Source organism: Acinonyx jubatus, chromosome D1 (genome assembly GCF_027475565.1).
Source record: "Acinonyx jubatus isolate Ajub_Pintada_27869175 chromosome D1, VMU_Ajub_asm_v1.0, whole genome shotgun sequence".
NCBI lineage: Eukaryota > Metazoa > Chordata > Mammalia > Carnivora > Felidae > Acinonyx > Acinonyx jubatus.
Window position 1 is genome coordinate 102,003,069 of NC_069390.1, and position 24,935 is coordinate 102,028,003.

The window sequence follows — 24,935 nt, forward strand, 5'->3', positions numbered from 1 at the left end:
CTCCTCTTGCTCCCAGCGTAGGAGGTAGGCATGGGGAACACAGCATGCGTCTGACATTTTGTTTAGGCTTCTCCGGTTCTGTGGGACAAGAGGTATTATTTCAGAGTTTATTTTTAAAAAGTAGTGTTGTCAGATACAGCCTGTGATGGAAAAATAGCTAGTCCTAAATTCTCATGGATTACGTCTGGTTGGAATAGGATTAATCATAAGGTAATTGCAAAATTGAGATATGATATTTGCACTGAGAGAGAACGGGAGGCTACTTGTCAGATATGCCCACAAGGAAGGAAATAAATGAAGCTAGACACTGTTGACAGAAACTTTTGGGAATAGGAAAAGAGAAGTACCTATTTATTTATTTATTTATTTTTTTTTTTTTTTTAACGTTTATTTCTTTTTGAGACAGAGAGAGACAGAGCATGAACGGGGAAGGGGCAGAGAGAGAGGGAGACACAGAATCGGAAGCAGGCTCCAGGCTCTGAGCCGTCAGCCCAGAGCCCGATGTGGGGCTCGAACTCACGGACTGCAAGATCGTGACCCGGGCCGAAGTCGGATGCTTAACCGACTGAGCCACCCAGGCGCCCCGAGAAGTACCTATTTAAATAAACAGGGCTGCAAAGACAGCCAGGAAGGGGTCCACTCACTGGCCATATAAGGGTTGCAAGAAAACTTGAGTGAGGGGCTCTCAGTGAAGAAATTTCTAGGAAGTTTCTGGAGAAAAGACAGATTGTAATTCGTGGGGCAGGTTACTGGGTTTAGAGCAGTACTGTCCTCAGGGTTATCAAGAACGGCCTAGTCATTGAGAAAAAAGCTAAAAAAAAAAATGGTTCTGAGACATCTTGAAAGCTCAAGGCTCATCTAGAAGATTAGGACGAAGAAATGAACTGAAGAAAAAACATCACATTAAAACAGAGAATAGTGTTGCAGGACAGAAGTATACACATCAAACATGGTAACTGCTATAGACTGAGTGCTTGTGTCTCCCCAAAATTCATATGTTGAAACTGAACCCCCAATGTGATGCACTCGGAGGTGGGGCCTTTGGGAGGTGATTAGGTCATCGGGGTGGAGCCCTCATGAATGACATTTGTGCCCTTATCAAAAGACCCCAGAGCACTCTCTTAACCCTTCTGGCTGTCTGTCAACTAGGAAGCAGGCCTCACCAGACACCAAATCTACTGGTATCTTGATTTAGACACTCCAGTCTTCAGAACTGTGAGAAATGAATGCTTGTTGTTTAAGCCTCCTGGTCCCTGGTAGTTCCTATATGGCAGCCCAAAAGGACTAGGACAGTGAAGCTGTGTCCAACTTCTTTTTAACCCTAGATCTAGTCTACCAGCAATGGCTCTTGGCTTCACTGTTGGTATATATCCAGATTCCCATCATTTCTCACCACCTCCCTCAACACCAACCTGATACAAGCCATCATTACATCTCACTTGGAAAGTCTGTTGCTTTAGCCTTCTAACTAGTTCTCTGTTCTTTTCTGACTAGGCTCAATGCAGCAGAGCGATCCTTTAAAGCATGAGTCACATCATTTCACTCCTTCCCTCAAAACCCTCCAATGGCTCCCACCTCACTCACAGTAAAAGCCAAAATCCTTCCAAAAGCCTGGAAGGCATAGGGAATTAGTCCCCTACCATACCCTCCTCACCTGCCTGACCTCATCTCCTATCATTCTTCTCTAGCTATTCTGCTAACTGGACCACTACCCTATTATGTATCCACATGGCTTGCTCACTTCACTCCCTCCCTTCCTTCAGAGAGGCCTTCCCTGACCACTCCATATAAAACCAATCTCACCTTCATTGCTTCCTTATTTTGTTTGCCCAATAACACTTATCACCATCCAACATACTACACATCTATTTATTTTGTTCCTGTCTCCCGGCCCCACCTATCCCAAGAATGTAAGTTCCATTTAGTCAAGGAGTTTGTCTTGTTCACTACTATATTCCTATTGTCTAGGACAGTACCAGAGACACAGAAAGCATGTATACATGTTGGCTAAGTGAATTAATTAACTCAATGAACGAGTGAATAGAATTTGGTGGAGAAGGGAGGATTAACATTTTGTTCTTCCACTTTTTTATTATTTGACCTTACTAGAATAAGCCTGTATTACTTTTAGGATTAAAATCCAACAAAGCAAAGAATTCTTAAAATGTACAATAGAAGTCAATTTCTTTTTTAAAAACATAATATCTTCTAAGTGGAAAGACATCCCATGTTCATAGATCATAAAACTTATTATTGTTAAGATAGCAATACTCCCCAAATTGATCTACAGATTCAATGTAATCTCCATCAAAATTCCATCTGGCTTCTTTGCAGAAATTGATAAGCTGATCCTAAAATTTGTATGGTAATTCAAGGGACCTAGAATAACTAAACAAGCTTGAAAAGGCAGAGCAAAGTTAGAAGACTCAAACTTCCCAATTTCAACTTCTACTAAAGCTATAGGAATTAGGACAATATGGCATAGAGATAAGAACAGACATAGATCAATGAAATAAAATGGAGAGTTCAGAAATAAATCCATTCATTTATGATCAATTGATTTTTGACAAGGGTGCCAAAATCGTTCAGTAGGAGACAGAATAGTCATTTTAACAAATGGGGCTGGGATAACTGGATATCCACATGCAAAAGAATAAAATTAGGTCCCTTCCTCACACCATATCTAAAAATTAACTCAAAATCAGAGCTAAAGTCATAAAACAGAAGAAAACATGGAAGTAAATCTTGGATTAGGCAATGGTTTCTTATATAAGACATCAAAAGTATAAGCAATCAAAGGAAAAAATAAATAATTTAGACTCCCATCAAAATTAAAAATTTTTTGTGCTACAAAGGACACAATCAAGAAAGTTAAAGGACAACACAAAAAATGAAAGAAAATATCTGAAAAATCATTTATCTGATAAGGAACCTGTATCCACAATATATAAGGTACTGTTTATTTAATATAAAAATACAAATAACCTAATAAAACATGGGCAAAGGATCTGGAGACATTTCTCCAAAGGAGATATACAAATGGCCAACAAGCACGTGAAAAGAGACGTAACGTCATTAGCTGTCAAGGAAATGCAGATCAAAACAACAACGAGTCATGTTTTACACCCACTGGGATGACTATAATCAAAAAGAGATAATGAGAAGTATTGCGCAGGATATAGAGAAATGGAAACCATGTCCTGCCAGTGGGCATGTAAGTCGGTGCAGCCACTTTGGAAAACACTTTGGCAGTTCCTCCAAAGGTTAAACATAGAGCTATGTAACTGAGCGGTTCCACTCCTGGATAGAATGTACTCGACAGGACCATACACACATGCCCACACAAAAATTTGTATGTGGATGTTCATATAATGGTCCTAAGGGAAAATAACCCAAATGTTCATCAACTGATGAATGGATACATAAAATGTAGCCTACTGATACAATGGAATATTATTCAGCACTAAAAGGAACGAAGTCCTGATAGGTGCTACAACATGGGTGAACCTTGAAAACATCATGTTAAGTGAAAGAGGCCAGTCACAAAAGACTATCTCTTGCATAATTCTATTTATATGCAGAGCCTAGGCAAATATATACAGACAGAAGTAGATTAGTGACTGCCGTGGGTTGAGGTTAGGGTGGGGGGAAGGAGAGTGGTACTAATGGCTAGAGTGCTTTTGGGGAGGTGACAAAAATGTTCTAAAGTTGAGTGTGGTGATGGTTGCACATCTCTGTGAATACATGAAAACCCACTGAATTGTATACCGTCCACAGATGAACTGTCTGGTATGTGAATTATATCTCAATAAAGCTGCTATTCACAACATATTATATCTTAGTCTGCCTGTATATCCGCATGGTTACTTTTGAGTGAAGAGATTACAAGTGAGTTTTCTTTTCATTTGTTGGCTTATATTTTTCTCTCCAGAGATGCTCCTCCTGGGGCTGATGGAACACTGGTAAAAGATACTGCAGAAGGGATTCCCAGAGAAGGTGGGGATGCTGCCACTCAACGTCCTTCCCAACTCAACACATGGTAAGATGTTCCTTGGAAAATACTGTAAAAGGCAGATTAATATCTAATCGGCTTGGAGGAACGTAGTCCTTCTCTGAGACAATCCGGAGCATCGCTCTGGGATCAAACAAGCCAGTAAGGAGTAAGTTCTACTCCTCTAAGAACTTACCACATTGTAGTTCTTCAGGGCCAGATGGGCCTTTCCCATATGGAAATATGCTTTTGTGCATTTTTCATCACACTGCATAAAAGAGAATGACTGATCAGATGTTTGAAGTCATTAGCCACTCCCCTCATTGCCTGGCTAATAGAGTTAAGGCAGTCCTTCGGTTCTCAGCACAGCTACCACGGTTGGCAATTAAAACTTTTCTGTGCATTTGTGACCACACTAATTGGTGCATGCTGCATGTACAAGTAAGCTCTCCATCAAATTAATTAATGATACTTGCCAGTTTTCATTTCCACGTAATGAGACTCAATCAGGAGACAAACCAGAAACCCTTAGTTTAGGAGAGATCTCAACCTTGCCTAAACATTAGAATCGCCTGGGATGCTAATCAAAATCTGGAAGGCAAGGCTGAAGCCCGTACCAATTAAATTATACTCCAGGGTAGGGCTCAGGCATCAACAGTTTTTTTAAGCTCTCTAGGTGCTGTAAACATGCAGCCAAGCTTAAGGACCACTGGTTTAACAGAAGAGAGAGACACCAACCCTGGGTCGACAGCTGAGGTTATGGTTACATCTTAGCGGGTCTGCCAATAAATCACACCACACATCCTGGGAACTTCTATTCTTATCACTTAAGATCAGGAGGGATGCCTCCTTCAAAAGGCAGGATCAGGATCAAAACTTACGGGAGACCATGGCATTTGCACAGGGGCCCTACACCTGCCTGCCCCTAATGATTACAACTTCAGAGGGACTGATTGGGCACAAAGACGTCAACTGTACCTTCTAGCATCCAGTTAATCAAACCCTTTCCCATGCGAGGCATTGTGTCAGGGATGCCCTCCAAGGGTCTAGATTTAAAGAGGTGATGAGTGCCAGCTCAGGAGTCTAAAAAGTCCTGGGTGAACGCCTGGCCCGCCTCTCACCAGAAGCGGGGTGTTGGCCAGGCCACCTAACTTCTGTGATGCTCATTCTCCTCACGTGGAAAGTGAAGACAGTGATAGTGTCTCGCTCGCAGGTTGTCACGGGGAGGAAACGCACGTGGCGCTCGGTGCAGCACCAGGTGGTACGGCATCAGCAGCTGTTGCCACAACGGTTGCCACAGCAGCTGCTGTCCATTTCAGGGCAGAAGGGACTTTGAAGAAAAGCTAAGTGGTCATAGAAGAGGTAACACGGTCATATTTGGAGAGGGCTTTATAGCTGATTGTTACGAACATCATTTCCTGACGCGCTGAGTGAGTGGCAGTGGTAAGTAATAGTGCATTACTGTTCAGTCCTTACCGTGCGGCTCATAGGACTTGTCTCGTATAATCCTTGTAACAACTCTACGAAGTTGATGCAGTTCTTATCCCCATTTTACAGATGAGGAAACTAGGGGGTGGAGAGGTTCAAGGTCACATAGATACTAAGTGGATGAGCTGGGATTTAAAATCTGGCCATCTGACTCTGCCCCAAAGGCTTAAAAGGACACCAAATCACCTTGAGAAAAGTGCCCCAGCAGGTGAGGAGAGGGAAGCCCACTCCAAAGAGGCCTGGTCTAACAAAGAGTGTGCGAAGGAGGGATCTGAGGTGGGTATCAAAGGATGTGGAGAGGTGAAGAGAGAAGGAGGGAGGGAGAATGGGTTGAGCAAGGTCAGGAGGTGGGAGGGGGCAGGGAGCTTCCATCCAGGACAAAGGGCAGGGGCAGGGCAGGGAGGGTGAGGCTGGAAGGGGTGAGCGAGCAGCGGGGCATACAGGATAGTCTAGAGGTGGCGCACAGAACTGACCAGAGGCGGGAAAGGCAGGGGCCAAGTGAGGAAACCAAGACAGTCATGCAGAATGAGGGGCCGCATCTGCCCTGGTGGAGCAGCAGAGAGAGTGCAGACGCCAGAGCTCTGTCACAGACAGATGACAAAGAAGAGGAGGATGTCAAGTAACGAGTTTGGGGTTCAGATGTCTGGAAGGCAGCACACGCCCTTAACAGAAGGGGAAGTCAGGGCCGGTAGTGAGGAAGGCTGGGGGAAGATGATGAGTTTGTTCCTAGACGCATCATCTTTCCAGTGATGCGAAGACAATCACGGAGACCTGTGCCCTGCGGTCCTCGGAGGTGGAGATGGGGAACAAGGTCTCCGGGCCGGCTGGACCCAGGAGAGACAAGAGCTTTGAGGGGAAAGCTGCAGAGAGAGGGCAGGGAGCCCAGGAGTGAAGCCTGGAGAATCCACAAAGGAAGAGGTCGAGGGGGCAGGAAAGGAATGGTGAGGGGGAAAGAAAGTGCCAGTGCCGCAGCCCGTGAAAGCCAAATGTTCACTGTCCCTTGGCTGCAGGGTTACAGCAGGGTGCAAAATAAACCCAGAGCCTCAGAGCCCTGTCCTTGCCACCCTGTGTGTCTCTGTGTGTCACAGAGATGGGGCATGGTCATGACTCTGCCCGCCCTGGCTGCTAACGGAAGTCCTCTCTGATGGGTCCTTCTCCTCTGATCATGTGTCAATATTCACCAGGATATTTTCAGGTGAGTCCCAGATCCCCTTAAAAGGAGTCCTGTTTTGGGACACGTGGGTGGCTCAGCCAGTTAAGCGTCCGACTTGGGCTCACGTCATGATCTCATGGTCCCTGGGTTCGAGCCCCCATATCGGGCTCTGCTGACAGCTCAGAGCCTGGAACCTGCTTTGGATTCTGTGTCTCCCTCTCTCTCTGCCCCTCTCCTGTTCACACACTCCCTCTCTCTGTCAAAAATAAACATTAAAAAAGATTTTAAAAAAAGGAGTCCAGTTTTCAGAGGATGATGGATTTTATCGTGCAGAAAGTATTCCACCAAGAAAGAAATGACTCTGACTGGAACCAGCTTCCCTGCCTCATCTTCCCTGATGAGGAACAGGAGTCTTGAAATATCCTCATGTGAGCTTGTCTCTACCAATTCAAAAGTGTCAAAAATCTTAACTGAGCATGAAAGTTACTAACACCATTAATAACGGGATGGCAATGACATGCGTTATTGAGATACTACTTTTAAAGAGAGAAACTTTTAACTCACCACTTTGACACAGAACGGACACTGTTAGTTTTTAGAGCTCCTCATACATTTTCCCCCAGCCCTCCAAGTGTTTACACAGCCTCTTGAACTGGGAGCCTCGCTGGGCATTTCACAAGACTGGCTGCTGAATGTCAGAGTTTTTTAATGTCAGCTTTGCTGGGCCCGCTTTGCCTTGGTTTCACCCTTAATTACATTGTGCTTCATTTAACATTTGGGAACCGGCCAGCATGTTACCCTGAATCAACATGCTGATGGTGTCACTACCTCTTTGGTCCCTTTCAGATCAGAACAGATACTCCTGGGAGCCCCACTGGGAGATCTTGCTTCTCCCACGGAAGGGAGCAAGATCCACACCCAGGGACTGTAGGGTTTCTCAGGTCCAGTAGAGAAGCTGTACGAAGTACGGGATTCAGACACTGGCTTACAGTGAGACTAACATCAGCTATGCGGTTCGGCACAGGTTACTTCATTCACCTTCAAGGCTTGGTTTCCTTGCCAGAAAAATAAGGATGACGGTGGTATTGAACACAAGAGAAGAGAAGGTTGTGAGGCTCACGGCCAGCACGCCACAAATGGGGGCTTTAACACTTGATCTTAGCCAAGAGGCCGAGAAGCAATAAACGGGGGCTTTTGCTGTGATTATTGGAATAATTGAGGAAAACGTCCTTGCCTCTCTCTTCTCTTATGGAATGGGGGCAGAAAAGAAATTATGGTCACATAAAGTGACAAGACAGGCTGGGGACCTAGGCTGGTCCTAAGCTGTGAAGAACCTCAGGTCATCAGCTCTGGGCAGCTCTTGTAACCTCAAGACCATAACGGTGCAATGGGACAGGATTTGCCAATACGCCGGATCTTCTAAGGGAAAGGGGAATCATGCACCCCACCTGTCAGTTCCGGAGGAGCCCTCGTACTTTATAAACCATCGTTCATCAAGGTGAGTTTCTAACTCACCCCAGTTTCCCTTGCTTACCTTGTCAATAAAAGGTAAGGAAGGAGGTGTGGCCAATATGCTGCTGTCAGAACATGCTCTAGTTTTGGGCCACGCTCGCTGCCCTGGGGTTCAGTGGGCTGAACTGGAGGAATCTGGGCCAGAAGATAAGCCTGGCATGTTCTCCTGGCACTTCAGTTTTACGTGATTGTAAGTTATCGAAGATACTATGGGGATATTGAGACAAAGAGATACATTTCATGGAGTGCCATGCCAAATGTGCAACATTTCTGTGATAAAACATGTATCTAACAAGAAAAGTCCTGCTCTCCGCCTCTAGACCCTGTGGTGGGGCGGGGGGGGGGGGGGGGGGGGGCGGTGCTCATGTTCCTCTGTCAGCAGCCCTTCCGTGAAGAGAGAAACACTCGTTTTGGTTCTTCAGTTAAAGCCCCTACAACACAGCGACTCAGCTGAACGGGATGAAGACTTATTTAAATATTTAGTCATCTGAAATAATGTCCCTAAGAAGTGATCATGACATTTCTCTTTTAAAAACTCTTGTACTATTTCCACCGACAGTCCTTACCTCTCCTCACCTTAAATGAGCTATTTTGGCAGATTTGGGAGGAAGTATCCTGCACAGAAGTATGTGATCTGCCTGAGCCCTGACTAGTATCCAGGCTGAACAGCAGGAATTCTACGTGCTGATCATTCCTCTGCACATATGCCAGATTACTGGAGCTAGAGGAAAAGCACAAACGGATGAGGAAGAACAACACTGTACAAACAAGTTCCCGTGGTTGGTTCTAGAAACAGAAAGAGGCGTTACCACTGCCACATGAAGCAGAGCTGCTGATAATACAGCAGAAAAGAATGAGCCCTTGCAAAATAAACCTTGAAAAACCAGCATTAACAGCAGCCTCTCTGGAGTCCTTACTACGAGCTGGGTGCTCCATATGCATTACCGTGACCCTTACAACAATTCCGTTTATCCCATTTTACAGATGAGGAAACCGAGGCTCTGACTGCAGAGCTCATGGCCCGCCATGAAACTCTGGCCGCTCCCCTCCATTCCCTTCAGGACCGAGATGCCCTGCCTGGCAGGCCAGGCTCCATCATGTGAAAAAAGATCCATCTTCTTACCTTCAGAGCCCACTCACAATCCACTACTGCTTTCTGGAAGTCCCCGAGTTTTATATAAGCCTGTAATGACACAAACAGCTGCTGTTGGTACATAATTCTTCAGCAAGCAGTCTTCAGTTGACACAGAAAGAGCAGTCCAACAACAGAAGGGTGATGACAGGGAACCAGTCCCTCCCCATGTCAGCCAGGGCTCCAGCAGAAAATGGAGGGCACACACACATGAGGTGACTTTAACAGAAGGACTACTTACAAGCTGAGGGCAAGGCTCAGGGAAACCAACAGGAACGTTACGGAACCCCAAGTCTAGCAGCAATGGACAGCCGTTACCGCTGCTAGGGTGAGGGGGCAGAAGGACGAGCCATGGACAGATGGGAGAGGACAGCTTTGTGGACGGCACTGCCTGGTGGGAGCTGAGGCCTTTAGTAGGGCTACAGGTGGGAGAATAAATACCCCACTCTCATTTCCTCCTTCTTTCTGATCTCACTGGCTGAACCCATGCAAGCTAGAAAGCTGGGAAGTCAGGGGGCCAGTCCACAGAGGTCAGTCCCCCCAGGGCACAGAAGGCAGGGAGGAAGAGGATCTGGAAAGGCAAAAGAAAGTACGTAGCACACTAAACACATCTACAAAGTAAGAGCTGACTTCTAGAGTCTACCCTACTGTGGATGCTCCAGAAGGAAACCAAATGGTAGAGCGAATCAAAGAGGTAATAATAAGTGTTGGTGAGAATGCAGAAAAATCAGAACCCTCACACACTGCTGGTGGGAATGTAAAGTGGGGTAGCCACTTTGGTAGACAGTCTGGCAGTTAGTTCTTCAAAGGGTTAAACACAGAATTACCATATGATCCAGCCACTCCTGGGTGTATGTATACCCAAAGGGACTGTAAACACAGGCACATAAAAACTTGTGCACAGATGTTCACAGCAGCATTGTTGATAATACCCAAAAAGCAGAAACAACTCAAATGTCCATCAACTGATGAATGGATAACTAAAACGTGGTCCATCCATACAGTGGAATATTATTTGGCAATAAAAAGGAATGAAGCATCAGTACATATTACAACATGGATGAGCTTTGAAAACATGTTACAGGAGAGAAGCCAGACACAAAAGGAAATAATATGCATGACTCTATCTGAATGAAATGTACAGAGGAGGCAGATGTATGGAGACAGAAAGTCAATTCGTGGTTGCCTAGGGCTGTGGGTAGAGGTGCACGGGAGGGCTGGGGCTGGGGGCAGGGTGCATGGAGCAGTGAGGTGCAGGGAGCACTGGGGCTGGGGCAGGGTGCATGGGAGCGGTGGGGTGCAGGGAGCACTGGGGCGGGGGCAGGGGTGCACGGGAGCATGGAGGGTTACTTAAAGGGTATGGGGTTTCTTTTTGCGATCATGACAATGTTCTAAGATTGCTTACAGTGATGGTTGCACAACTCTGTGAATACACTAAAAACCACTGATTCGTATACTTTAAATGGGTGAATTGCATGTTACGCCAATTATATCTCAATAAAGCTGGTACTAAAAAAAAGACGAAGAAAAATTTCTCCTTTCCTCATAAGCACAGCAAGAAGGAAGGGATCTAGAAAATGGGCTGACATTAAGAGTCAGACAATCACTACAATCCACCAGTGCAAATGCCCTGGGAGCCTCTTCTGGGATTCCCTCTTACCCCCTCCCCCCCACCCCAGACTCAGAATTAGGGACAATCTTGAAAATCAAGACTTGACTCAGAATCCTGGGATCCACTCAATCGAAACTGAATTCAGTTCATTTATAGTTTCAGAGAACTAGTGACATATAAACTAACAAAGCGCTGCTCAACAGCAAGTGTGATGGCTACCATACCTTCTGAATTAATTACTGGACACAATAGGTACTCAATAAATTCTTATTAAGTTGAACTAAACAGACTTTAAGCACTCTTCTCTTGGAAAGCTCCCAGGAAGCAGCAATGATCACTCTGGTGTGAAAAAGGAAAACCAGGCACTTGGAGAATAAGGGGTTTCCCCAGGGTCCCATCAGTCACCCAAGCTAGAGCCCATACATGTATAGTTCTGCCCCTGATCAAAACTGTACTGGGCACCGTGACATTGTTATTGATAACTCTGAGCAGATATTTACATGGTCAAGCCAATTATGGGGCCAGTGTTATAACTCATCCCAAGCAAGGAGGGAGCAGGCAAGAGCTGGCTAATGAAGTTCAGCAGTGCAGCGATTTGCTCCCATAGAAAGGAAGCTGCTGAGCAGTGCTTTCATTAACTCAGGCTCTGGACTAATTGAAGATGATGACTCTTTGAACTGTCTGTTCCACAGAGTGCCATCCTTTTCCCCCAGGGTTTGGGGTTTCATTTGAAAGTCAGATGATGTGAGGAGGAAACTAGCATCCTTTTAGACAAAGGTAGTCACAAATCCGTGACATTGTTAGTCAGGAGACATACAGACTCTGAAAATGCATACACCGGCTTCAACAATTTCTCTACACAGCCTTTTCCTTTTCCTTTTCTTTCTTTCTTTTTTTTTAAGGCTTGGATTCAACACCCTATAAATTCCCTCTTCTCTTTTGCTTTTCCATTTCTTAAAAAGAACTACTTTCCCAAATGGCAATTAAACTCCTGATTGATCTAAATTATGCCAGCAACCTATTGATCATAACATTAGCTCCAGGAGAAACACAGAGCAATCAAAGGGTACGTTTTCTCTCTAGCAAACCTCAACATTCAATTCACAGGGTCTTATTAAGTGTTTCTAACACTGCATGCAAACGAGAGGCATTTTAAAAATAGCCAATCGTGATTTGGTGATTCTTTTTTTTTTTTTTCACAGTTCTTATTTTACTTTTTAATTTACATCCAAGTTAGTTAGCACATGGTGCAACAATGATTTCAGGAGTAGATTCCTTAATGTCCCTTACCAATTTAGCCCAACCCCCGCCCACAGCCCCTCCAGTAACCCTCTGCTTGTTCTCCATAGTTAAGAGTCTCTTATGTTTTGGCCCCCTCCCTGTTTTTATATTATTTTTGCTTCCCTTCCTTTAGGTTCACCTGTTCTGTGTCTAAAAGTCCTCATATGAGTGAAGTCATATGATATTTGTCTTTCTCTGGCCAATTTCACTTAGCATAATACCCTCTGGTTCCATCCACGTAGTTGCAAATGGCAAGATTTCATTCTTTTTGATTGCTGAGTAATACTCCACTGTATATGACATCTTTTTTATCCATTCATCCATTGATGGACATTTGGGCTCTTTCCATACTTTGTCTATGTTGATAGTGCTGCTATAAACATTGGGGTGCACGTGGCCCTTCAAAACAGCATATCTTATCCCTTGGATAAATATCTAGTAGTGCAATTGCTGGGTCATAGGGTAGTTCTATTTTCAATTTTTTGAGGAACCTCCACACTGTTTTCGAGAGTGGCTGCACCAGTTTGCATTCCCACCAGCAGTGCCAAAGAAATCCTCTTTCTCTGCATCCTCACCAACATCTGTTGTTGCCTGAATTGTTAATGTTAGCCATTCTGACAGGTGTAAGGTGGTATCTCAGTGTGGTTTTGATTTGTATTTCCCTGATGATGAGTGACGTTGAGCATGTTTTCATGTGTCTGTTAGGCATCTGGATGTCTTCTTTGGAGAAGTATCCATTCATGTCTTCTGCCCCTTTTTTCACTGGATTATTCGTTTTTTGGGTGTTGAGTTTGATAAGTTCTTTATAGATTTTGGATACCAACCCTTTATCTGATATGTTGTTTGCAAATATCTTCTCCTATTCCATCAGTTGCCTTCTAGTTTTGCTGATTGTTTCCTTCACTGTACAGAAGCTTTTTATTTTGATGAGATCCCAATAGTTCATTTTTGCTTTTGTTTCCCTTGCCTCTGGAGACATGTTGAGGAAGAAGTTGCTGTGGCCAAGGTCAAAGAGGTTGTTGCCTGCTTTCTCCTCGAGGATTTTGATGGCTTCCTGTCTTACATTCAGGTCTTTCATCCATTTTGAGTTTATTTTTGTGTATGGTGTAAGAAAGTGGTCCATGTTCATTTTTCTGCATGTCGCTGTCCCGTTTTCCCAGCACCACGTGCTGAAGAGACTATCTTTATTCCATTGGATATTCTTTCCTGCTTTGTCAAAGATTAGTTGGCCATACGTTTATGGGTCCATTTCTGGTTCTCTATTCTGTTCTATTGATCTGAGTGTCTGTTTTTGTGCCAGTACCATACTATCTTGATGATTACAGCTTTGTAATATAGCTTGAAGTCTGGGATTGTGAGGCCTCTTGCTTTGGTTTTCTTTTTCAAGATTGCTTTGGCTATTTGAGGTCTTTTCTGATTCCATACAAAATTTAGGATTGCTTGTTCTAGCGCTGTGAAGAATGCTGGTGTTATTTTGATAGGGTTTGCATTGAATATGTAGATTGCTTTGGATAGTATTGACATTTTAACAATATTTGTTCTTCCTATCCAGGAACTTGGAATATTTTTCCTTTTTTTTTTTTTTTTTTGCCTTCCTCAATTTCTTTCATAAGCTTTTCATAGTTTTCAGTGTGTAGATTTTTCACCTCTTTGGTTAGATTTATTCCTAGGTATTTTATGGGTTTTGGTGCAATTGTAAGTGGGATCGATTCCTTGATTTCTCTTTCTGTTGTTTCATTGTTGGTGTATAGGAATGCAACTGATTTCTGTGCATTGATTTTATATCCTGCCACTTTGCTGAATTCATGGATCAGTTCTAGCAGTTTTTTGGTGGGATCTTTTGGGTTTTCCATATAGAGTATCATGTCATCTGCGAAGAGTGAAAATTTGACCTCCTCCTGGCTGATTTGGATGCCTTTTATTTCCTTGTGTTGTCTGATTGCTGAGGCTAAGACTTCCAATACTATGTTGAATAACACTGGTGAGAGTGGACATCCCTATCTTGTTCCTGACCTTAGGGGGAAAGCTCTCAGTTTTTCCCCATTGAGGATGATATTAGTGTTGGGTCTTTCATATACAGCTTTTATGATCTTGAGGTATGATCCTTCTATCCCTACTTTCTTGTGGGTTTTTATCAAGACAGGATGTTGTATTTTGTCAAATGCATTCTCTGCATCTATTGAGAGAATCATGTGGTTCTTGTCCTTTCTTTTATTGATGTGATGAATCACATTGATTGTTTTGTGGTATTGAACCAGCCCTGCATCCCAGGTATAAATCTCACTTGGTCGTGGTGAATAATTTTTTTAATGTACTGTTGGATTCAGTTGGCTAATATCTTGTTGAGGATTTTTGCATCTATGTTCATCAGGGAAAGTAGTCTATAGTTCTCCTGTTTAGTGGGGTCTTTGGTTTTGGAATCAAGGTAATGCTGGCTTCATTCAAAGAGTTTGGAAGTTTTCCTTCCATTTCTATTTTTTTGGAACAGCTTCAAGAGAATAGATGTTAACTCTTCCTTAAGTGTTTAGTAGAATTCCCCTGGAAAGCCATCTGGCCCTGGACTCTTGTTTTTGGGGAGATTTTTTTTTTATTACTAATTCAATTTCTTTACTGGTTATGGATCCGTTCAAATTTTCTATTTCTTCCTGTTTCAGTTTTGGTAGTGTATATGTTTCTAGGAATTCATCCCTTTCTTCCAGATTGCTCATTTTATTGACATATAATTGCTCAAAATATTCTCTTATTGTTTTTATTTCTGCTGTGTTGGTTGTGATCTCTCCTCTTTCAATTTTTATTTTATTTGGCTCCTTTCCTTTTTCTTTTTGGTCAAACTGGCTAGTGGTTTATCAATTTTGTTAATTCTTTCAAAGAAACAGCTTCTGGTTTCATTGATCTGATCTACTGTTTTGGTTTTTTTTGTTTTTTTTTGTTGTTGTTGTTGTTGTTTTTGATAGCATTAATTTCTGCCCTGATCTTTATTATTTCCTGTCTTCTGGTGGTTTTGTGTTTTAGTTGCTGTTCTTTTTCCAGCTCTTTAAGGTATAAGGTAAGGTTGTGTATGTGAGACCTTTCTTCCTTCTTTAGGAAGGCCTGGAATGCTATATACTTTTCTCTTATAAGCACCTTTGCTTCATCCCACAGGTTTTGGGCTGTGGTGTTATCATTTTCATTGCCTTCCATGTACTCTTAAATTTCCTCTTTAATTTCTTGGTTAGCCCATTCATTCTTTAGTAGGATGCTCTTTAGTCTCCAAGTATTTGTTACCTTTCCAATTTTTTCTTGTGGTTAACTCGAGTTTCATAGCATTGTGGTCTGAAAATATGAACGGTATGATGTCGATCTTTTAGTACTTGTTGAGCGCTGATTTGTGTCCCAGTATGTGGTCTATTCTGGAGACCATTCCATGTGCACTGGAGAAGAATGTATATTCTGTTGCTTTAGGATGAAAGGTTCTGAATACATGTGTTAAGTCCATCTGGTCCGGTGTGTCATTCAAAGCCATTGTTTCCTTGTTGATTTTCCGATTAGATGATCTGTGCCTTGTTGTAAGTGGGGTGTTGAAGTCCCCTAATCTTATGGTATTATTATCAATGAGTTTATGTTTGTGATTAATTGATTTTTATATTTGGGTGCTTTCACATTTGGAGCATAAATGTTTACAAATGTTAAGTCTTCTTGGAGGATAGACCCCTTAATTATGATATAATGCTCTTTTTCATCTCTTGTTAAAGAGTGTAACAAGTCTTTAAAGTTTAGATTGTCAGATTTAAGTATGGCTACTCCGGCTTTCTTTTGTCAACCATTAGTATGATAGATGGTTCTCCATCCCCTTACTATTATGTGAAGGTGTCCTTATGTCTAAAATGGGTCTCTTGTAAACAACATATTAGATGGATCTTGTTTTCTTATCCATTCTGTTACCTTATATCTTTTGATTGGAACATTTAGTCCACTGATGTTTAGAGTGAGGACTGAAAGATATGAGTTTATTGCCATTATGTTGCTTGTAGAGTTGGAGTTTCTGGTGGTGTTCTCTGGTCCTTTCTAGTGTTTCTTGCTTTTGATATTTATTTATTCATCTTTTCTCCCCTCAGAGAGTCCCCCTTAAAATTTCTTGCAGGGCTGGTTTAGTGATCACGAACTCCTTCAATTTTTGTTTGGGAAACTTTTTATCTCTCTATTTTGAGTGACAGCCTTGCTGGATAAAGAATTCTTGGCTGCATATTTTTCTGATTCAGCACGTTGAATATATCCTGCCTCTCCTTTCTGGCCTGCCAAGTTTCTGTGCATAGGTCTGCCGCCAACCTGATCTGTCTTCCCTTGTAGGTTAAGGACTCTTCTTCCCTTGCTGCTTTCATGATTCTTTCCTTGCCTGAGTATTTTGGTAATTTGACTACGATATGCCTTGTTGATGGTCAGTGTTTGTTGAATCTTATGGGAGTCCTCTGTGCTTCCTGGATTTTGATGTCTGTGTCTTTCCCCAGGTTAGGAAAGTTTTCTGCTATGATTTGCTCACACAACCCTTCTACTCTTTTTTCTCTCTCTTCATCTTCTGGGACCTCTATGATTCTGATGTTGTTCCTTTTTAATAAATCAATGATTTCTCTAATTCTTAAATTGTGCTCTTTTGCCTTAGTCTCCCTCTTTTTTTCTGCTTCATTATTCTCTATTAGTTTGTCCTCTATATTGCTTTGTCTCTGCTCTGCCTCATCCATCCTGGCCACTGTGGCATCCATTTGGGATTGCAGCTCAGTTATAGCTTTTTTTTTATTTCATCCTGACTAGGTGTGACTTCTTTTATCCTTGCAGAAAGGGATTCTAATCTATTTTTGACTCAGGGTAGTATTCTTATTATCATGATTCTAAATCCTGGTTGGACATCTTGCTTGTTATCTGTGTTGGTTAAGTCCCTGGCTGTCGTTTCTTCCTGCTCTTTCTTTTGGGGGTGAATTTCCTCATTTTGTCATTTTGAAGGGATAAAGGGAATTAATGAGGTAAAAAAATTAAAATTAAAAAAATATTAAAAGTAAAAAATTAAAAATAATACACACATACACACATATCATATAAATGATGGTATATCCGAGGAGTGTTTTGGTCTGGGTGTTGAAAGGCGCTTGATAGATTAGAGCAAAAAAGAAGGGAAAAAAAAGGAAATAGTTTGAAGATTTGAAAAAATGAATACATTGAAATAGAACACAATGAAATGATGGAAGTTAAACAGAATTTGAAAAAATTTACACTACAGTAAAAAACATAGTTGAAAAAAATTAAGAAAAATATATTTAATAAAAATTGAAACTAAAAATAAATATTTTATCTTTCTGTATTCAAGAAAAAGAAAAGAAACGAAAAAGAGAAAAAAAAAAGAAAACTGAATAGATGGACCAGGGAACAGACTGAAGTACGAACGAAATTACTTCACTTTCCCCTAGAAGTCAAAGTATGAAGTGTTTTATACTCCGTAAACTAAGCTGTTGGAGAAACTTGTGTTCCCAAAGAGCGAGGTTGGCCCAGCTGGGCAGGGCTTAGTGTAATCGCTCCGTTCTCCACTAGATGGCGCTGCTTAGCTTACTGGGGTAGATTGTTATGGAGCTTGTAAGTGTGTACGTGCATGCGCGGGACCGATGAAAATGGAGTCACCCAGCCACCCAGTCCCTAGTATGGGAACTCTGCCCGGTCAGCAATTGCGCACCCGTCCTTTGTTTCTGGCTTCCTTTCACTCCCTGCTTTTACACTCTCCGTGACCGTCAGGTTGCCAGGTGGCACCTTCCTCCTGAGTTTTATCTCAAAGGCAGCTGTTTTTCCCGACCTCTCACCTCTGAAGGACTGTGGCTTTGACCCGTTCTGCCCCTCTGCTGAAGGGTCCCACCGAGCAATGGCCGGGTGCCAGCCGCACCCAGAAACATTCGCAGGACCATGCTGCTACCAGTGCCCAGAGACTGCGGCCGGGTGCCAGCCCCCCCCAGAAAAAGTTCCCGAGATCGTGTAGCAGCAGCGTTTCCGGGATCACGGAAAACCACAACACACACCTGGCACCAGGCTTCACCCTTAATGACCTCGTTCCAGCACCAGCGAATGTGGTGGTTCTCCCGGGTCCACTGGGACCTCTGCCTGTGGGGAGTCCTTCCAGCAGGGGAACCGCCTCTGCCCATGTGTCCCAAAGACCCCCGGACTTCACTCTGCGCCTGTGGATTCGCCCTTTCCACCAGAGCACCACCAGGTATGGAGCTGCAGAGTTTCAGACTTGAAACCGCGCTCCTTGTTTATAGAGTCTTAACGGAATTTAAACCCTCTCCTTTCTCCTTTCTCCCTTTTTAGTTCAATCCCTGCGGCTGTTTCCACTTTTCCACTTTCTCTCCAGCTGCTTTTGGGGAGGGTGCTTTTCCTACACTCTCTCCCCTGTCTCCGTCCTCTCTCCACACACAAAAACAGCTCCCTGCCCTCCGTGGCCTCTGTCTCCCCCAGTTCACCTCTCTGCGCCGCATACCTGCTGAATTCTGTGGTTCAGGTTGTGCAGATTGTCGTGTTAATCCTCAGATCAGTTTTCTAGGTGTGCAGGATGGTTTAGTGTTGGTCTGGCTGTATTTCATGGACGTGATACACAAGAAACCTTCCGTGCTATTCCACCACCTTTGTTCCTCCCCCTCCCCCCTCCCCCCCCCCCACCGAGATTCAGTGATTCGGTGATTGTTAACACCAAGCAGCGCACTCTGCATTTCTTCATCTCTGAATAAGTTTTCTCTTTGGGAAAGATGGGAGGAATTACTTCCCCAAAGCTTTTCATTACATTTATTTATTTTTATCCACATTCATTCTTAATGTGATGCTTCAGAACTAATCAGTGTGCTGCTTAGACTTGAGTACAGTAAAAATGTAACTAATTTAGGTGGATTGGGGTACAGACCATCTGAATTAGATAAAAGTCTGAATTACATAACATTTTAAAAGCAATTCAATTTTACTGCTTTCAGATAACTTCAAAGTAACAAGACTGCAAAAGCATCAGTAGGTAAATGTTTTGGAGACCAAATCTGGTGATAAGTAAAAAGGAATTGTAATTATTACATTAATTGCTTGCATTTGAATGCTTCTTCCAAAGCGTCAACAGAAACGTAATTCCCTTAAATAGACTTATTGTGCTTCCAGTGTTATGTAACTTAGCAAGGGTTTATTAAACATCTATTATAAGGAAAGCACTGGGTGGGGGCGGGGAGGTTGATGGAAAAGTTCATAATCTTGTTAGGGTGGTAGAATGCACGCTGGTAAGTCAGTCTCTGGCCGTTCTCTTTACCAGTTCACTCCCTTATATCAATTTTTTTCCCAGATGGGGCTAGGTAAGTTACACCTCAACCCTCAAACTGCTGAGCTACTGAGGGGACGGTGTGCCTGGGTGCTTGGATTTATTTCTCAGGAAATCACTATCACTTCCCAGACTTTTTGGCCTCCAAACGTCCTGTTTCTTGCTTTCACCGTTCCTCTCAACCTACCACAGCAGGACACTCCTGATCCTGAGTTACAGAAATTGGAGCTGATGAGGGCTCTGCCGCGTCCTGTTCCTCTTGTCAATGACATGGTGGCTAGTGCACCTCGCACCGGTCCTGCTGACATCTCCTGACCAGTGGATCATCGTGCCTGCAAGTCCGCCACCTTTGCAGGCCTAACAGAGCTCTGCCTCACACAAGCTCAAGTGCCTTTCAGAGATAGGCCACAGGGGACATTTCTGTTTGAGACCTATCAACCTTGTCCCTTTACTCGGTAGTAGGTAGTAAACGTCAGGTGATGCCTTTTACCTGGTGTGCCACAAAACTGAGCTCATATGATACAAAACTGAGGTTTTAGGGAGTTCAGAAACTCAAAATTTTTGCAAAACTGGGTCTAGGCCCATCAGCTAGCTATCCAGTTGATCCCAGTCATAGAATAATCTTAATCAAACAGGAGCTGATGGAGTAAGGAAGGGAGCCTAAGGAGTTCAGGCTACCAGCCAGAGGGGGCTGGACAAACCCAGTGACACCAGAGTCCAATGCTCATAGGCTGTTTCATTCACCCGTTTTACCATCGGTGATGTGTGGGAGCTGACTCAGACCACGGACAGGACTGGCTGGGTGTAGATCTTCCCAAGTCACCCTTCCACCCCTTCGAGACGGCAGCTGGCAAGTGGACCACGGTGAGAGCCCGGACACCGTGGAAGGTGGCAAATGCTCCATGCAAAGCAGTTGCCCCCCACACCCCAACCAGAGCCAGCTGGTAAGCGCTGACAGTGCACCGCTGGTGACATCTGGTCTCATGTTCGGTTTTCACAAACTCGGTGGCCACCGTCCCCTAAGAAGGCACCACCGACACACTGCTGGCTCACTGACCTGGGCTCGGTTGGTGTACAGCACCTTCATGTCCCTCAGCTTCTCCAAACCCTCACTGTAGCACAGGATGGCCGCTTCATAGTCACCTCTGGCAAACGCTTCGTTCCCCTTCTGTTTTAGGGCTGGAGAATAAAAGTCATACAGGTGAGCTCTGCCCGCACCCGGGACAATTCTCTCAGACTTTATTCCCCTGGCTTTGGAACCCAGCTTTGAAGGTCATAGCTTCCATCAACCCAGAGGAGATCTGCTGTCTGTTTCTCTACAGATGTCTTGGGATCGGCCTCTTTAAGGACTTTTTTCCCCTCCAAACCTACCCCCAAGGCTCCTAAGTAGCTTCTCCGAAAAATAAATGTTTCTGGGGCATGTGGGTGGCTCAGTAGGTTAAACGTCCGACTCAATTCCAGCTCAGGTCATGATCTCATAGTTTGTGAGTTCGAGCCCTGCGTCGGGATCTACGCTGGCAGCAGAGAGCCAGCTGCTCTCCCCCCCTCTCTCTTTCTCTGCCCCTTCCCTGCTCTCGCTCGCTCTCTCAAGATAAACTTTAAAAAAAAAGTGTTTAAGAAAAAAAATGTTTCTGCCTCAAAACTCAGAACCTCTCCAAGTTTGCCACAAAGGCCAAGTCTGACATTCAGTGTCTCACAAAGACGGCCAAATAAGTCATTTTCCAGCAGATGTGGAGCTGTTCATGCGCAGCACATGCCTCTGGGAGACACAAAAGTGCCAAATGCGTGTGTCCCTCCAACACACGTACAACCCCGTCTCTCTCTCCATTTCTCCTCTCCCTTCTCACATCTACATTTTACTGCCTGATTTTTCTTTTCCACCCTCCCTTCTGTGCCTCAGGCCAGCCTGCGCACCTCACTTCCACCCTCCCTACTGACTGCTGAGCGCTGGTCTGCCAGGTCCGTCCCTGTGCTTTAGAAAGAGGTCTGGCTGTGGAGCCTGATGGAGGGCTCTGCCCTCTTCCCTGTCTGCTGCAGCAGGGACAGGGAGCAGACAGCGCTGGCTTCTGCCTGGCCAGGCTCCGCTGCCTCGAGACCATTATGAACCCCCAGCCGGGAATCTCACTGTCCTCAAGTACCAGCAGACAGACTCATGATCTTTCGGGCACAAATCATCCCAGCTCTTGGGAAGTGAAGATAGACAGTTACCATCTGCTAAGACTTTGTTCTCCCTTCTTCTTCTGGCACGTCCCTTTGCATCCAACTCCACGGATGCCAAGAAGGCTTCTGACAGCAGAGTAATTTCAAATATTAGAGAGAAAAATCCAGATATCATAATCAGTTCTTTAGCTCACATTCAGAAGAAAGCTTCTTTAAAAGCTTTAGAGACACACACCTCATGCATATATATGTAGGCACACACTCCTGTGCACACACGCACACAAGCGCACGCACACACACACACACACACACACACACACAGATTCTGAGGCAACTAAAATGACATTTTCTTAATTGGACATTAAATGGTAATCTGTGTGGTATATTATTATACATGATGGCTATGTCTGTGCTTCAAATTTGAATTATGCCTTTTAAAAGAGTTTTTCTTTAAAGGTAGACTTTTTCGTTCCATTTAGCATAATGAGTTTCTGAGCTGAGCAACAGAGAAGCTACCTGGATCCCTTCAGCAGCTAACAAAAAATTGGCTGATACAGAATAACTGAATTCAGTTTATAAAAGACTGTCCAGGAGAAATTACAGAAAAACCTGTGAGCACTGTTTCCTCTGACCACTAGTAAGAGAAGTGGCTGATCAGTAGGTTTTTGTTCACGGGTTGTTTGTAAGCTCAGAGGCTATAATTTAAGGGTCTGGAAGCTACAGTTGATAAACACTGATCCTAAACAAATAGGAAGAGAGATGCTGTCCTTACCTGAGTTTATTTCATCTGTATTCTGCAGGCACAGGTTATCATAAAAACAAAGAAACAAATTTCAAAAACTACTCTCTGATTTATGTGAATATACACCAAGAATGCAGATCCATCACAAGTGGGGTGGTAGGGTTATTCCCTTTAACCATCAATACTGAAGGGCCCCGAATTCTGAAGGCTTGCTTTAAATCAGTTCTGATTATGCATACGGTTGTTACAGGGTGAGCAGGTCAAGGGACCCCGGCTGTGGCTGTGTGAGTTGGAAATATGAGACAGGATATATTACCTTAACAGTACAGCTTAGATATGGTCGCAAGCTCAGGAGGTAGAGAGACCAAATTTTCATTAAAATAAACCCATTATTTTAAAGATAACTCAGAACGACAAAGAAAAAAAAAATCAGAGTTTGTATTTCCTTGTGGCAAATAAATCTAGTGAATCTAAAAAGCAAAAGACCACTTTAGCCTCACTAGGCAGTTTGAGATTAAACTACCACTTTTCTGCTTCAGTGCAGACCTCTTCTTTGTATCTGCTTATCTAACTCCAAAATAGAAAAAGAAACCTCAGGAGAAGCTTGTGGAGGACTGATCATGGTCTTGTTCAGCGTGGTCCGGCATCCATCCTCCTCTTGGACTTCCTCTGTAAACAGCAGTCTCTTTTCTGTCTCTAGGACAGCTCTCTGTTGTACAACCGGGTCATCAGAATTCATCTCCTGAATTAAACTGGCTGCAGGAGAAATCAGATGTGAATCATTCAAATGAGGTCTTCAAAAGAAAAGACTCCATTCACCAGGAAGGATGGGGTAGCACGGTCCTGGGGAAGAACTTTTGTTTCTCCAGCTTTATTGGCATATTATTGACGTACAACACCATGTAAGTTTAAGGTTCACAGTGTGATGATTTGATCCACGTTGTGAAGTGATCCCACAATAAGGTTAACACAGCCGTCTCCTTATGCAATTACAATTTTCACATGCGCTGGGAACATTTAAGATCAACTCTCTTAGCGACTCTCAAGTATAAAATGCAGTGACTAACTATAGTTACCATGTTGTACGTTAGAACCCTGCACTTACTCATTTTATAACTGGAAGTTTGTACCCTTTGACCAACATCTCCCCATTTCTTTGTTTTCCCTCCAGTTTTATTGAGAAGTAACGGACATACATCACTGTATAAGTTTTAGGCGTATTGCATGATGGCTGGATTTATTATATTGTTAAATGATTAGAATTGGTTCCATTAATATCCATCTTTTCTTATAGATGGGATAAAAAAAAAAAAGGAAAAAATTCTCTCCTTGTGATGAGAACTCTTAGGATTTGCTCTCTTGCTAACTTTCCCGTCTATCCTACAGTGGTGTTAGCTATAGTCATTTTGTTGTACATCACACGCCTGGCACTTACCGATCTTACATCTGGACGTTTGTACTTTTGGCCCCCTTCCTCCGACTCCCCCTCCCCCACCCTCGATCTCTGGTTAGCCACAAGTCTGATCTCTATGAGTTTTTTCTTTTCTTCTCTTTTTTTCTTGTTCTTTTTTTAGATTCCACATATAAGTGAGATCACAGAGTACTTGTCTTCTCTGACTTATTTCACTTAGCACCATGCTTTCAAGGTCCACCCATGTTGTCATGAATGGTAGGATTTCCTCATTTTTTATGGCTGAATATCATTCCCTTGTTTATACATAGCACAACTTCATTATCCATTCATTCACAGATGGACACTTAGGCTGTTTCCATGTAAGTGATGCTGCTTTGAACATGGGGGTGCAGATAATCCTTTTCCAGTTAGTGTTTTCATTTCCCTCAGACATATTCCCCAAAGTGGAGTTACTGGATTATATGGTATTTCTGGTTTTAATTTTTTGAGGAACCTCCATACTGTTTTCCACAGTGGCTATGCCAGTTGACATTCCTACCAACTCTGCAAGGGCTCCCTTTTCTCCACAACCTTGCCAGCATCTACTGTCTCTTGTCTTTTTGATAATGGTGACTCTGAAGGGCATGTGGTGGTATCTCAGTGTGGTTTTAATTTGCGTGTCCCTAGTGACTAGTGATGTTGAACATCTTTTCATGTGCCTGTTGGCTTTTCAAATATTTCTTTGGAGAAACGTCTATTTGGGTCCTTTGCCCATTTTTTAATTGGGTAAGCTGGTATGTTTTGTTTTTGTTATTGAGTTGTTTGAGTTCTTTATATATTTTGGATATCAACCCCTTATCAAATACATGGTTTGCAAATAGCTTTTCCCATTCCTTAGATTATCTCTTCCCATTTCTTTTAAAATTTTTTTTTTTAATTTTAAGGTTTATTTATTTTTCAGAGACAGAGAGAGACAGAGCATGAGGAGAGAAGGGGCAGAGAAAGAGGGGGACACAGAATCTGAAGCAGGCTCCAGGCTCTGAACTGTCAACACAAAGCCCGATGCGGGGCTTGAACTGAGACCGTGAGATCATGACCTGAGCTGAAGTCAGACTCCCAACTGAATGAGCCACCCAGGCACCCCATTTAAAAATTTTTTTTTAATGTT

The 24,935-nt window shown here is 43.4% G+C and overlaps 1 protein-coding gene across 8 annotated transcripts in view; it reads right to left on the minus strand.

The window, feature by feature from the left end:
• Nucleotides 1-24,935, minus strand: part of TTC12 (tetratricopeptide repeat domain 12) — a 53,655-nt gene that overhangs the window by 20,066 nt on the left and 8,654 nt on the right. For all 8 annotated transcript variants that reach the window (XM_053204098.1, XM_015084555.3, XM_027036530.2 and 5 more), the window contains 6 exons: nucleotides 22,967-23,130; nucleotides 22,405-22,426; nucleotides 21,681-21,758; nucleotides 20,530-20,651; nucleotides 9,268-9,327; nucleotides 4,188-4,259 (listed from right to left, as the gene is read on the minus strand). In XM_053204098.1, the coding sequence (XP_053060073.1) occupies nucleotides 4,188-4,259; nucleotides 9,268-9,327; nucleotides 20,530-20,651; nucleotides 21,681-21,758; nucleotides 22,405-22,426; nucleotides 22,967-23,130 (518 nt within the window). The remainder of the gene's footprint in view (nucleotides 1-4,187; nucleotides 4,260-9,267; nucleotides 9,328-20,529; nucleotides 20,652-21,680; nucleotides 21,759-22,404; nucleotides 22,427-22,966; nucleotides 23,131-24,935) is intronic.